Source organism: Rousettus aegyptiacus, unplaced genomic scaffold (assembly GCF_014176215.1).
Source record: "Rousettus aegyptiacus isolate mRouAeg1 unplaced genomic scaffold, mRouAeg1.p scaffold_m13_p_13, whole genome shotgun sequence".
NCBI classification, from domain to species: domain Eukaryota; kingdom Metazoa; phylum Chordata; class Mammalia; order Chiroptera; family Pteropodidae; genus Rousettus; species Rousettus aegyptiacus.
Genome location: NW_023416288.1, coordinates 28,479,616 through 28,494,620, shown reverse-complemented (window position 1 = coordinate 28,494,620; position 15,005 = coordinate 28,479,616). Strand labels below are relative to the sequence as shown.

At 32.6% G+C, this 15,005-nt stretch overlaps 1 protein-coding gene across 5 annotated transcripts in view; it reads left to right on the top strand.

Moving 5' to 3' along the window:
* SNX13 (sorting nexin 13) overlaps window positions 1-14,564 on the top strand; it is a 112,675-nt gene extending 98,111 nt beyond the window's left edge. For all 5 annotated transcript variants that reach the window (XM_036230392.1, XM_016139473.2, XM_016139475.2 and 2 more), the window contains 6 exons: window positions 3,154-3,315; window positions 4,629-4,700; window positions 7,119-7,264; window positions 7,517-7,585; window positions 9,244-9,356; window positions 10,330-14,564. In XM_036230392.1, the coding sequence (XP_036086285.1) occupies window positions 3,154-3,315; window positions 4,629-4,700; window positions 7,119-7,264; window positions 7,517-7,585; window positions 9,244-9,356; window positions 10,330-10,577 (810 nt within the window). In that variant the 3' untranslated portion in view covers window positions 10,578-14,564. The remainder of the gene's footprint in view (window positions 1-3,153; window positions 3,316-4,628; window positions 4,701-7,118; window positions 7,265-7,516; window positions 7,586-9,243; window positions 9,357-10,329) is intronic.
* Window positions 14,565-15,005: the final 441 nt, after the last annotated feature.

Below are 15,005 nucleotides of genomic sequence, written 5' to 3'. Positions count from 1 at the left end.
AAAAAATTAACTTAAAAAAATTAAAGAATTGGTACAAAATAAATAAGAATTAACAACTCTACGCATAAGAATTTTATGCGATTTCTCTAAGATGTTAGTTTTTAACATCCAAGTGGATATTAACATTTTAAGTGAAATGTTTTAATAACAAATTCTAGGTTATATGCCGTATGGTAAAAAAAAATATGGTGGTCATTGTATTTCATGATTGAAGTGATTGAGTTTAAATTTTAACACTAAATGATTTTATTGTCAAAAAAGATGCATTTCAGTATTTCATCTTTTTTCTGTTTATCTTATTTTCTCTCCAGATTGTATCAATTTAAGATAAACTGATAAATTGATATAGCTTTTTGAGATAAAAGAAGCATTATATTAAATGTACAGAATATCTTTTTACTAACCAACAGTAGATTATATATATATATGTATACAGCTATCTAAATAGTTGTATATCACTTTTCAAAAAAATTACTGCTGGTCTTAAAGTGCCTTCTGAATTATTTCTGGAAATCCACAATAACATATGTTTTTCATAAATCATCTTGGTAATTACCAGGGTCATCTTGACATCTTTTAGACTGTCAGAATAACTTATTTATATGCATATCAAAAATTAGGGTTTTCTTTTTGGCTAAATTATAATTTAATTGTATTTCTTAATTATATTTCAATGGAAATTACATAGCTATTAGAGAAAATCATCTGTAAACATTTTATCAGTGACTATTGAAAAGCTTCAATATAAAATAATACTTTATCTTACACAGTTTGTCTAGCTTTGTTAAATCTATGGGCCAATTCCTAGAAAAAGTAATTAACAAGCAGCTTTCCCCTTTACACTAAGGATCTGTCAAATTTTATGTCATGGTGTGAAGGCATTTTAAGCTGTAGTTAGAGGCTTACATTTGTTAAAATCCCTTTGTTTTTGTTGTTACCCATACAAATAACTAGGGTAGGAAGTGAATGAATAGGCCACATCTGTGTAAGTCAAGCTAAGTGTGTACTTGGGCCAGCGGTTCATGAGTCACTCCTTTGCTTGGTGATTTGCACGTTTTTTTTTTCCTTTTTTTTTTTTGTTTTAAATATCTATTTTAAGACAAATCCTGTTTTTAGAGAAGTTATCATATGGTGATGGACTCTGCTTTTATACTTCTAAAATTATCCTTTATAGTGTTAGGCATCAGAATCTCCTGTGGAGGTTTTCCATCCTCCGTGGCTCCTCCACCCCCCATTTCAAGACAGATGCTTGAGCTTTACCCTCAGAAGTTGGGGAAAGGGAGAAAATAAAGGAAAAGGGAAAAGAAAAGGAAATCAATTCTGTAGGTCTGGAATGGGGCACAGGCAACTATTTTAAATATCTAATTCATGATATCTAATTCTTAAAAGAATATCAGTGTTAGTTTAGCCACATAACCTTGCTAGCATGTGAAGTTGTATTCATTTAACCAACTCTAAAGGTTATATTAGCTGAACCCACATTTCCACTGTGAAGAGTAAGATATATAAAATTCTAAAATATTTCTGAGGATATTCCAATGGTTTTTAATGTAGATTGTGGATTGAAGTGAAATTCATGCCTTCTATGCTGAAATTCTTCTTCTTCTGTGAACTTTATAATTTATAGAGAGGTGGCAGTTTTCCCTCAAGCTGTGCATATTAAATGTGGTATTCTCATGTTTATCTCTCTCAAGAAATCTGCTTGTCTTCTCATGACTTAGTTCATTTATAATGTTATTACAGTTTTTTTAAAAACCACTTGGCAAAAATGTCAGTGTTGGAAATAATATTCTGATTGATTTGAACACTGTTCTGGTTAACCAAAAATTAACTACATATACAATTAGAATTACACACACATACGCAAACACACATATATATGTAATTTTACACACACACGTGTATAAACACACAAGAGTTGACTTTATCTTTTTGTCCTTCTTATTTCTTTATCTCTCTTCACCAGTGGTAGTGTTTTCAAATGCTTCTTCATCCTCATTTCTGTCCTCTGATTCATACTGTGACAGTGTTCCCACATATGTTGCATATTCTGTCAAGTGTATCTGTAGCACTATTGGCTCAGCCTAAGCCAGGGAGTAATTAAAACTCTCAACCCTTTTAGGGTTATTTCGAAATTCTTTTTGTTGTTATTACTGTACTTATTTTTCCTTTTCAGAAAGCTTTTCTTGATGAAAACTATGAAAGAATATTAGAGTGAAGGAGTTTTGTCTTCTTGATGTCATCTATTAACATTTTGCTATGTTCCTTAAATAATGGGGTTCCGTTTTTTAACTTTTTTTTCTTTTAACTTGGAGCATAATTTGTTTCTGTGGTAGTTTTTATGAGACGCAACACTTTTTGAAAAATATCCTTATAGTTCGGTATGACTGGTTTTGTGTCCCTTTTTGTATTTTTCTTTTTTTGTTTATTTCTGTTTATCTCACACAGTTCCATATTCAGCTACTTTGGTTTCTTTAAATGTCTCTCTCTTTCTTAATTGGAATTATCTGACATTTGTACAGTCAGATGTCTGTTTTAATCCATCCAAACTCTCTGGAGATTATTCTTTTTACATCTCTGGTCATATTTTCTTTTATAGTTTTTCCATTCTCCCTTATAAAATGTGATTTATATGTCTGATTTGCAGCTTCTCTTTTTTTTCTTCATAATGGATCCCAAGTTTGCTCCATGGATTCTAATTGAGCATGTAAAAATAATCCTAATATTTTTTTAAATTAATTTAAAATAGTTACTTGGTAGTTATTTGAGGTTTCTATTCATCTGTTTGTTTTCTTTTCAGTATCTCCTTAAAATACCGATTCATTGCTTTGAATTGTGGCAGAAGTATATTGTGACTAATTCTACAGGCATCAATTTCTGTTTTGGAAAACCATTTTTTCAGAGTTTTTAAAATAAGGCAGCCAAAGCTAATATTCATTTTCTAGCAATAAACTTATTACTCACATTTTTTAATCATGTATTTGCATGTGAAAATACATTTTTAAGACACATTGGAGGCAACAGTTACATACTTTTAAAAAGCAGTGAGCTTTTGCATCTTTCATATGTTATACTCTATATTTTCCCAGGCTTCTCAGGTGAATAACAAATCTGATATAATAAAGTCATGGTATAATATCTTCTCCCTTTCAGATGGACACTTTTGTAAATCCACTTCGAAATTCTATGAGGAATGTTTCAAATGCAGTTAAATCTCTTCCTGATAGCTTGGCAGAGGGAATGACTAAAATGTCAGACAACATGGGCAAAATGTCAGAAAGATTAGGTCAAGACATAAAGCAATCATTTTTCAAGGTAAGAAGATGTCTTCAGTAATGTTTAAAGCAAACTATTTTTAAGTCAACTAAGATTTATTGAGCTCCTGCTTAGATTTACCTTATTTCCTTCCAGTAGTCCAAAAACCATTTAAAACATTTAAAATTTGTAAAATGAACATTCTTTATACTGTTTTATTCCATTATGTCATTTTTATGCTCTAATGCTATTAAATTTTATAGCAAAGTAAGTAAGTACTGTTGTGAAAATTAGTTATACTGGTATTTACTAGGAAACATAAAGTCTAATTTCTCCTGAGTCACATGGTCAAAGTGAGAAGTCTTTCACCATTATGTCTCTGTGGCCATACTTGCGAGTATATATATACTTGTAAATGGCGTAGAAGAGTTTCCTGGGAGTTTTTAATTGTGTTAGCAAATACAGGTAGGAGACAAAGTTTGTTGCTTCCTAAATTTGCACTTTTTATAATTTTGACCTAGTTGTTTAAGGTTATTATCAAGACTATAAAACATATAGCTATTAGAATTTTTTCTATTTGTTAGATTAGTTTGAATGAAGAGGAAATGTATAGAAACACAGAATTTCTGTACTATAAGAGACAACTCCTTAAATAATGTGTTAATTTTACTTTTCTATCAATTCTCTTAACTTTCTCTGATGGTTCAATTTTATTTCTAATCGTGGGGAAAGTACACTTAACACTGAAATGAGGATTTTCCAGTGCTACTTCTGCCAATAATTACCCATATGACTTCATGCAGATGTCACTGAACTTTTCCAGGCTTCTTTTTTCCTCTCTTGTAACATGAAGGGGTTATAATAGGTGATCTGGATGGTTCTTCCTGTGCTGACAAATGATGAGCTAACCCTGACTGGTCTTTCTGTCTTTTTCCCCCACACATAGCAGTAGGTTAATTAGTTCTTTCAGCCTGATAACATACTATCAAGCTCTCCGTGGCAAAAAAGAAAGAAGACCGGAGTTCTGTTCCCTGGCCTTGCCGTTAACTTTTGGCTTTTAAGTCATTTGACCTTTCCTGACTTTAAATATGGGAGTAATCTCCCTTTCAACTCAAAAGTTAATCCTTTTTTAAAGGGAAAAAAAATCTTTCGATAATGAAATAATCAGCCCTTTATATCTGGTTTCTAATTATAGATTGTTACCATTTTTTAATATTTAAGAATTCTGTTTATATATTGTCCTAAAAATCAAATCAAATGCTGTTTATTTGTGTGATCCTAATTTTGGTTTATTGTCATACAGTGTTCTTTCACTGCGTTCTAGTGTGTTTACTTTGTTCTTTTTTTCTTTCTTTTTTTTTTAAAAATGGTAGATGCCTCCTTTAATTCCAAAGACCGATTCAGATCCTGAGCATTGTCGAGTCTCAGCTCAACTTGATGATACTGTGAGTTGATTTTATTTTGGGTAATATTGAGTTGTAATTCAGATCATACTTGGCAGATCTTTTTAACTCTTTAATGAAATATAATTATGTATATAGTTAATGTGTGTATATAGTGTTAAGTTTGATGAATTCTTACAAACTGAACATACCCATATAATCAGCCCTGTAAACAAGAAACAGATTGTTGTCCATATCCCCAGAAAGCCCCTAATGCTCTCTTCCTGTCACTATCCTCTCCCCCACCAAGGATAATCACTATCCTGACTTCTACCCTGCTTTTATACTTTATATAAATGAAACGATAAGGTACGTACTCCTTCAAGTCTGGCTTTTTTGCTCAACATCGTGATAGTCGTCCATGTTGTTTTGTGTGGTGATAGTTTCATTCTCGTGCCCTTACAGTATTCCATTTTGTAAATATAGTACAATTTATTTGTTGTGTTATGAAGAGTACTCCTATGAGCATTCTGGCACATGTCTTTTGATTTAAAAAATAAGTATGTGTTTCTTTTGGGTCTACATGGAGGAATGGAATTGCTTTGTTGGAGGGTTTGCAAAAGTATAGTTTTTATAGGTGTTATCACATAGTTTTTCTAAGTGTTTGTTCCACTTACGCTGCCACCAGCAATGCATGAGAATTCCAGTGTTCTGCAGCCTGCCAGTGTTGTGTCTTTTTAACTTCGGGCCATTCTGGTTATTATATATCCTGTGGATTTTCATTTCTCTGATGACTGTTGAAATGTTAAACCCCTTTTCATATGTTCATTGGCCACTTGGGTGTCTTGTCTTCTGTGTTTAGTACCTTCCCCCATTTTTCAGTTGGCTTGGCTGTCTTTTGTCTTTTGATTAGTAGGAATGCTTTATGTAATCTGAATATTGGTTCTTTGTCAGATGTAAGTATTTATGTATTGCAGATATCTTCTTTGTATTTTTTTTTTTTTCGCTCTACATATAATCTGTGCCTCTTGCCAGGTCATAAAGATATTGTGATTTTCTTTTAAAATTTTCTTTGTTTTACCATGCCAAAATTTAGATTTGCCATTCATCTAGGATTGATTTTTGTGTATGGAGTGAAGTAGGCGTCCAGTTTACCCAAGTACCATTTACTGGGAAAGCCCTCTTTTCCTCACTGTACTGTGTTTCTCCTTTATCACAAATCAGATTATTGTGTATGTTCGGGTATGGACTCTGTATTTTGCTCTATTAGGCAGATTCATTTTAAAGTTATAATTGTCTCCCTTTGGTTTCTCATTGAATTTCTTTATAATAAAACTGTCTTTTAAAAAGATAATATTTTTATTTGTTTTTCAAGACTATTTCAGAATGTTTTATTATGAGTCGTGCTGCTGTAATATCCATAACATCATACCTTTTGTTAAAGATATTTACAATTTAACTTTATAAGAATTGTCCTGTGGCACCAAACTCATGAATATACTTAATCAGAGACTAAAACAGTATTTATTTTGCCTCATTAATGAAGTGTGTCTCTCATCCCTCCCTCCCCACCGTGTCCCCATCGCCTCTTCTTTGGTGAAGCTATGATCTCTCAGTATATGAAATGGAAGATGGGCTAAGAAAATGTCTAGAACATGACAGTGAAAAACGTATATGTCATGCTGTTTTCTCTGTATTTAAGTTACAACACTGATGAAGAAATAATTGGAAAGAGTATCTTAGTGATGAAAGAATTATAAACTTTACTAGCAATTATGTGCAGTTTTGTTGAAGTTCTAAATCTGCACCTGTTTTTGGCTTTATATATATTTTTCCACATCAAAGCATTCTAGTTGTCTTCCTTTATTTTTTTACATCGTTAATTGAAAATTCCCATAATAAAAATGTTCAAATTTTTACTTATTAAAAGCTAAAAGAAAATTCTAGTGGTCTATTGAAATATGTCTTTTATAATGTTAACTTAGCCATGTACTAGATTTTATTTAGTTGTCTTTCCTAAAAATACCAAAATACATACAATTCACTAATGAAGCAAAACACATTATTTTATATAGATATCTCCATTGTATTAAATAAGGAGAAATGTTGAGAATATTTTGTTGTTCTGAATAAGATACCACCGGAAATAGGCCAAGGGACTAGCATTTTTCTTGACAAACCAGAACAGACTCTGCCAAAAGAGCCAAATCATTTTTCTCTAAGATTGCTATGAATCCACTCTGAGAAATTTTTTTTGTTATATCCAAGGAATTTACTCATCATTATAGGGTTGTGAAATTCCATATTCTGTCAAAATGACTATTAAAAATGTCTTCCTTAAATTAGAATGAAATGTCAGGTTATGAAAGTTATAATTCGTTCTCTGACCTGTGAAATGATAGCAGTTATTTTGTAAAGCAGCAAAAGTATCCATAGATAGGTAACTCAAACATGTGCTTATTTCTTCCCATATTTTGTCAGGTGGATGACAATATCCCACTTAGGGTAATGCTGCTTCTCATGGATGAAGTATTCGACCTAAAAGAGAGAAATCAGTGGTTGCGAAGAAATATCAAAAACCTACTCCAGCAGCTTATTAGAGCCACATATGGTGATACTATCAATAGGTACCACATTTTTTATTCCCTCCACCCCTTAGAGCTGGTCTTAGTTAGCTTTTAAACTTTTACTTCTGGAAGTAGATTCCTCAGCCTTTATGGGAGAATTTCCTTCTCTGGGCCTTTTAAGATCATTTAAGCAGTCTGTTGCTCTTAGAGATAATTTACATACAAATTATTTACTACATGAAAGTAATGTTTCTTTATTTTATTCATCTTCGAAAATTTTGACCTTACTCATTTAAATTTCTTTACTTTCAGAAAAATAGTTGACCATGTTGATTGGATGACCTCCCCTGAGCAAGTAGCTGACTTAGTGAAACGTTTCAGGTATATTTTAAGACAGTCACTTCTTTCCGGTAGTACAGAGTTTAACATTTTTATCGCTGATTAACTTTGATTGCTTTTCTTCCTGACTGTAAAGTTGGTTTTAGTCATCACTCTTGAGCAAAAAGACTTGAATTATAATAAACTTTTGTCCCATGGACTTTTTGATCTTTGTTTTCTCTAAAACCAGAACAGAAAAAAAAGTGTAGAAGAAAATTCTTTAAGATGTTAAGCTGCATTTTATTATAGTAATGTGACTTTAAAATAATTAAAATGTTAGCATAGATAAGGCATGGTCAGTCTAATAGAATACTTAGTGTTGAGGACTAATTTTTCCCAGTTGTATTTGCTAACCTTAATTTTAAATGATAAAAAAATTGTAAATATATGTGTCTCTGGCCGTAGACTAATTTTTTAACTATTTAAACCTCTGAAAAGGCAGCAATACTCCAAATCATATGTTCATTTTATAAAAATATGCTGAGACCCTTGCCAGTCACTGGGGACTGAGCAACGCAGTCCTTTCAAGGAAAGCACAACATAGCAGAGAAAGAAACCTCTTTTCTAGAAGCGAAAGATAAGCAAGGCATAAATATTCATGGCATTGTGTGTTTCGAAGTAACAGAAACAAGAAGGGAGCTATCTGTACTGAACACTATTTGCTTGGTGCTGGGCCAACTACTGTATGTATACTTTCTGATTTTATCATGTTTCACAAGATAGAGATTTTTATCTTATTTTGTTATGAGAAAATTGAGGATTAGAGAATTAAGCAGCTTGCACAAAGGCTCGTGTGCTGAAAGTAAGCAGCCGGTTTCTCTACTCGGAAGCAGAGTTCCTTCTCACTGTACCATACTGTTGCCAAGAGCTGAACCACCTGCCCTTGCACGCTGGCTCGGTTTCAGGGCAGGTAAATGCTGTTCCTCTGGAGCAGTGTTTCTCTACCTTGACGGCACATTGGAATCACTTGCCTGGGCCCAATCTCCAGGGAGACTAACTTAATTAATCTGTTAGAAGGCCTGGATATTAAGATTTTTTAAAGCTCCCAGGTGTTTCTTATATGCAGAGTTAAGAACAACTGCTCTGGGGAGTCTCTCCCTCAGACCAAATTCCCACATGGAAGCTTAAGTATTACGCCTAATTCCTGCCTTTGGCCCAAGAACTAAGGAATAGCGATGTTGTGAAAGTGAAGGAAAATGTGTATATATATGTAAAAGGAACGTTGTCATCAATCCAGCTAGAAGGCGTGGATGCAGAATTTGCTCTATATTGGCTTATTTATAAGGGAACTGAGGGATATCACTAAGGTATCCAAATTCAGGATATCTGGGTTGTGTTTAGGTGAGATGTTCCATCTCAGTGAGATGAGAAGCCATCATGTAGTCATCCATGTATTTCAGTTTGCTTCCTTTATCATTTGTTAGTGTTTATGTTATTTCAGGGCAGAATACATCTGTTATCTTTCTTGTGTATATCCTTTAATGCCTAAAATTAACCCTCATACTTCATTACTATTAATTGAATGTCGTACTTGTATAAATTTCAGAAATGTTTCCTCTCTCTGTTTGTATTTGTGTTTTCTGTAGAAAATTAGAATTTTACCAACTTTTATCATTAGAAAATGAAAATGATTACAAAATTTATTTAATCTTTTTAAATAGAGATGCCTTTTGGCCAAATGGCATTTTAGCAGAGACCGTTCCATGCAGAGATAAAGCTATTCGAATGAGAACAAGAATTGCAGGGAAAACTAAATTACTTTCAATTATGCCAGGTAAGTGAACCTGTGTGCTAAAAATTTCATAAATTTGTAATTCTTCTGAATTTTTGGTATTGAGCATGCTGGTTTAATTATAACTACCATTTGATTGTTTTCCATATATTAGACACTGTTTAAGGCTTTCTCATTTTTTCTTACCTAAGCATCATAACAATATTATGAAGCTAGGCACTGTTAATGTCACAGCTTTATATGTGAGGAAAGAGAAGCTCAAAGAATTTAAGTAAGCCACCCAGTGTTTATAGCTAGTAAGAGACTATCGGGATTCCAACTCAACTCTGAATGATTTGAGAGCCACTGCTATCAGCCACTTGGGAAAAAAATGGTACTTTTAACCATTTGTTTTTGTTGCCTTGAAACCATTTTGAGAAAAAAGTTGATGATAAATAAAATGTGTCGGCAGGGTGGTGGTTTGACCCTTCTTTGGTTATGAATGTCTTTGAAAATACCTAGATATCGTCATTACACATTTGAATGGTAGATATAGAGAATGAAAAAATATTTGTTAAGTTCTTTAATATCATATAATGCCTATTTTCCTATTTTTTTTATAATTTAAAACTACATTTTTATCATGGATTTTAATAATCAAGTTTCTCTTCTGTCAGTTAAATTAGAAATTTGCCTCATGGCTATTAATTCTGCCCTGTAGACTATGTTGTTGCATTTGGAGATAAAAGCAAATTGTGGAAGTAACATTTTAAAAAAGTAACAACGGAATATTATTTAATAAATGATTAGAATAAGCCAGATTGTGTTCTCCCAGTCCCTGTTGCGTAAGTGGATGGATGCATGCACACGCACATATGAACATTAAGCCTCAGTTACGGTACATAGCCGAAACACGTTAACTGAGTATCAGTTACTTTGCTGTGTATTCTACCTTAGTTAACTTAGAGCATAATTTAGGCCTTGAGTTTCCTTTATTTGAGTAACAAATTGTGTTTATTTCCCCCCCTTCATTTAGATGAACTGAAGCACATTATTGGGGCTGAGACAACACGGAAAGGTATTCTTCGTGTTTTCGAAATGTTTCAGCACAACCAGTTAAATAGAAGGATGGTTTATGTCTTCTTGGAAGGCTTTTTGGAAACCTTATTTCCACAGTATAAATTCCGTGAACTTTTCAACAAACTGCATTCACGATCAAAGCAGATGCAGAAATATAAACAGAAACTTCAAACAACTCAAGCGCCTTCTTTACAGAAAAGGTGACACTCCAATCTATGAAGCTGTTGTTCATTTTGTCCAGAACTAATGGTATGGACACATCTTCTGGGGCTTAACTCATATACTGTTGTGTCTGCACCAATCTTTTAGTGTCTCAAAATAGATTATTAATACATCCATAAGACTGTGATTCTTCTCATCCTCGTCTGTAATCAGCCACTACCAAGAGAGTCGCTGTGTCTTAAATGATTTGGTGCGTATTTTTGCAACATTGAGAGGATGCTGCCCCCATCTCAAGCAAGAATGACGCTGGTCTCTTTAGTTTCAAACTAATCAGCATTCTCCAGCAAAGACAAAGTGCCAGAGTGTAGGTATGAGAGCTAAGGAAAGCACAAAACAATGGTTCACAGATAAATTGGCTAATTTGTTTAACAGTGGGAGATTGTGCAATGTACGATTTGAAGGGATTGTTTTGCATACAAATTTTATAGGTCTGTGTTAGAATTTTGATGTAGTGTGGATTAGCCAGGTGAATGATCTTTGGAACATCTGTTCTGGGTCTGGGGAAAGTGACAGAATACCCTTAAAGTATGAAGTAACCTTATACCCAAATTACAGTTTCGTGATATAAAATGAAACCTAGTATATAATAAAACCAATCAGAAACAGTTTGATTGGATTTGTTATTCATTGGTATAAAACAAATTTTAATTGATTCATATGTGCTTTGAGGACTCTATTTTGCTCTTATGATACTCAATCCTAAGATTTCTTTTGGCATTCTGAATGCAAAAAAAAAGCGTATGGTGGCTCTCATATAAGTTTCAAAATTATTACAGTTTTCTTTACCTTTAAGAGATTACTGTTTATACAGTAGGGGGTATAATTTGTTGAAAGAACTGCCAAATAAATTCTGTCCTAAAAATATGTAAATTAAAAAAAAAAAAAAACAATACTCTATTGAAAGTTACCAGATGATAATTTTAAATTGTGTGATCTAGACATACCTTAGGTGATTGCAAAAATAGCAGATCAAAGGATTAAATGAGTTTATTAGTCATATGTAAACATACAAATTCCTAATTCTATAGTAGTGTACATACATGAAAATAATGAAAACAGAACTATAATATTTTTTAAAATATGCTTTTATTTATATTTTGCATAATGTAAAATTCTACTAAATAAAGCAAGTTGGCAAAACCCCTCAGTGTATACATTTAAGTCCCTAAGATAATTTTATATTAACAACAACAAAATACCTTTTCCAGTTTTGGAGCCTCTGCATTTCCTATAGGTTTCTCATTTTCCATGTATGTCCATCTTGGAAGTCTTTATATCCCTTGTATGCAGGATTTCTGCGTAGCTGTAAATACTTCCACGGACTGAGGGTTTGGGTGTGTCAACATTTTTTGTTTTAAAAATATTTAACACTAAAACCTTAAAATAGTTAAGCTACTTATCAGACCACTGAGCCAAGATCCTGGTGTTAAAAGAACGGCTGGATGCTTAAGGTAAAGGGACAAAGTATTGGTATCCAGTTATTTGGAAGCTTTAAGATTGGAACAAGATATTACTATCTTGTGTTCACTGAGATCCTACATATAGAGTGAAGCCTAATAACAGAATAAAGCCTTCCTTTAAAGCTTTATAATAATAATCATATTTATTAATAACGCTGTTGTGCATACTTGTAGTATGCATATATTCAGCGTGTGTTGCATGTCTTCAGAATCACACAAATGAAATCTCTTTCATTGCAACTTGCAAATGAGAAAAGGTCCTTATTAACTCTGGTGGAAGAAATAATATTTCGTCTCAGTGTGTCTCCCTGCCCTGGCCCCTCCCCATGCCCCATGCCCCAGGCTTTAAATGTGAGGCTATGTGAAACGTGTCTGTAAAAAGCATCAGCATGGCCATAAGTGCAATGATTTTTAATTATGCCCCTGCCCGTTTCAAGTATATTTTTGACATAAATAAATCTAAGAGTAAACAGAAGAATTCATGTAAGAATCTAGCGTGTACATGTGAAGAAAGATTTTTAAATAACGTGAAGAATGCTGGCCATCAGGGAAAGGAATGTCATGCAAAATTGCAAATTTCATAGCAGCCCTGCAAGAAAACTGCATCATACCAAAAAATATTTGAGTAAATGGGTTTTTAAAATAATTTTTGTTTAAAAGAGTTTATATTTCAAAAGCAGAAATGTCAAATGGTAGTCTGTGTAAATGTTTGTGCATCCTCTCTATGCACATCCGTGTTTTACATCGGAGAGAGCTGTGGTTATGCCAAAATTAGAGATACTTTTTGAATAACTTGGTCAAGCTGTGTGTAAAATATTTAACCCATAAGTACAGTGTACTATATTTAATAAAATTATTACATTTAATACATTTATTGCATATATGAATATACATGAAGAGGCTTTATGACTTCTGATATTTGATTTTTGAATGTGTTTTTTTAAGTCAGTGGTGCCTTTGGGCAGGAACCATCAAAATTAATTATTCTTTGTTTGGGTTTTCTGATTTTTCAGGTAACAAACTATTTAGAAACCATCACTACTAACTTATAATAGTTCGTTCACCTAAAAAATTGATTGTATGATTTAAATATAGTGCTTAGATGGATGTTTCCTATTATTAGGGTGTTTGGAATAGTTGCTGGAAACAATTGTGCCATTGACCAATGGATGCACTTGGTTAGCCTTAATTTTTTTAAAAAACAAAAACAACTTTCTTGGATATTTCAGTTTGCTCAATTTAAGTTTGTGCTGCTGGTGTTTGGAAAAAATCAAACAGTTAAGTGCTACCAGAAAGTGTACCAATTTTTTAAAAATTAAGAACAATATAAATTTCACAATCTAAAATTTTAATTTTTGTGCAATATTTTCATTTAATGCATGTGTATTTGAGTAATTGTAAAATAAATGAATTTTTAATGTTTTCACATCTAGTTTAAACTGTCTTCTTACCCCAACAACTTACATTCCGTTGTTGCTGCATCCTTTTATTTAAGGACTTGTTTTAAAAGTCTTTTTTGTCACTCCTTATAAAGTTCTTTTGTTGTTAGTAAATTTTGCTATAGGAGCATGACTCCTGTATTACAAGGGAAAAATATAAAGAGCACATTTTAGGATTATAACTGTTAAAAGGTAACTTGTGCATATCATTGTACAGTAAGTGTCAGCTGTGTGCCTAACTATTCTGTCAATACTTTCCTTCTTTAACAAAGAAGAAACAATCAGAATGTCAGTTATTTTTATTGAACTAAAAAGAAGAGTAAAAATTTTATTTGGTTTGTGTTATCTTCTGTCCATTAGAAAATACTAATAAAGTATTAACAAACCTTTCTGTTGACTTTATTTAGTAGAGATGTATTTTTATTACTTAAAAAAATGCTTGCTCAGTGGTCTTATTTTCAGTATATCTTGTGTATTTTTCTTTCCTTTCGTTTTAGAAATCAAGCAATGCAAGTTACAAGTTGATAGATGAGCTATTGAGTGATTACTGACTTACAACTAAACTGAATTTAGTTTTTTCTTTTATGGGGAAAGGAATTAACTACCACAATGTTAAAGAAACATACTTCCCTGTCATTCAAAATTATAATTTTCCCATAGAGATCTATAATAATCCATTAACAATTTTTATTTGATTTCATTTTTAATTCATAGTCTGACTAATATTTTAGACTTGTCAGTTCTTAAAGCAGTAGACTCAGTATGCAGCAGTGCAGCTGTGGTCTGGTTGGTCATAATATTCGCAGCCCCTGGGACCTGTATCCACAGATTTCTCAGACATCAGGTGTGATTACTGCTACCCTGCCAGCGCCTGGCATAGTCTTCCTCGAAATGCATACTGTAAAGCATTGGTCCTTTTAAATGTTACTGGGTGAATAATTTTATACTTTTATGTAACTTATACAAATCTGCATGCTATTGAAAATCCTAAAGTGTTCTTCACAATTCAAATGATTGTATCAAAGGTTCTGAAAAGTTTTATCATGAATAAATCTGTTTAACTTTGTTTACCTAACTTCCCAAACTTAGTTAACCACAGAATCTTTTGTCATAAACACTTATTAATAGCTTAAGGATAATGTTCCCTAGGAGCGTGGTTTGAAAATCTCAGTATGGGAGAAATAAAAGTGAAGAATCTTTAATTACAGAATATAAGTTTTAGAAAAACCAATGGATTTGAGGCACACAGATTTTTTTAAAACTTTTTTAGCCTATTTTTCCAATGGAAAGATCAGTTTTTTAGGAGGAAAAAGAATATGAAAAATCACCAGCTAATTATATAGCAGATATTAGAGTTGAATTTGGCCTCTGAGTATCAGAATAATCAACTCAGGGGAAATAGAGTACATCTCGTGACAAGTGAGATACTTGCCAAGGACCTTGCTGATGTGATCAAGAGAGAACTAGGAAAATGTAAGAGGGAGAGAAAAATGTAATACTGTGCAGTTTAG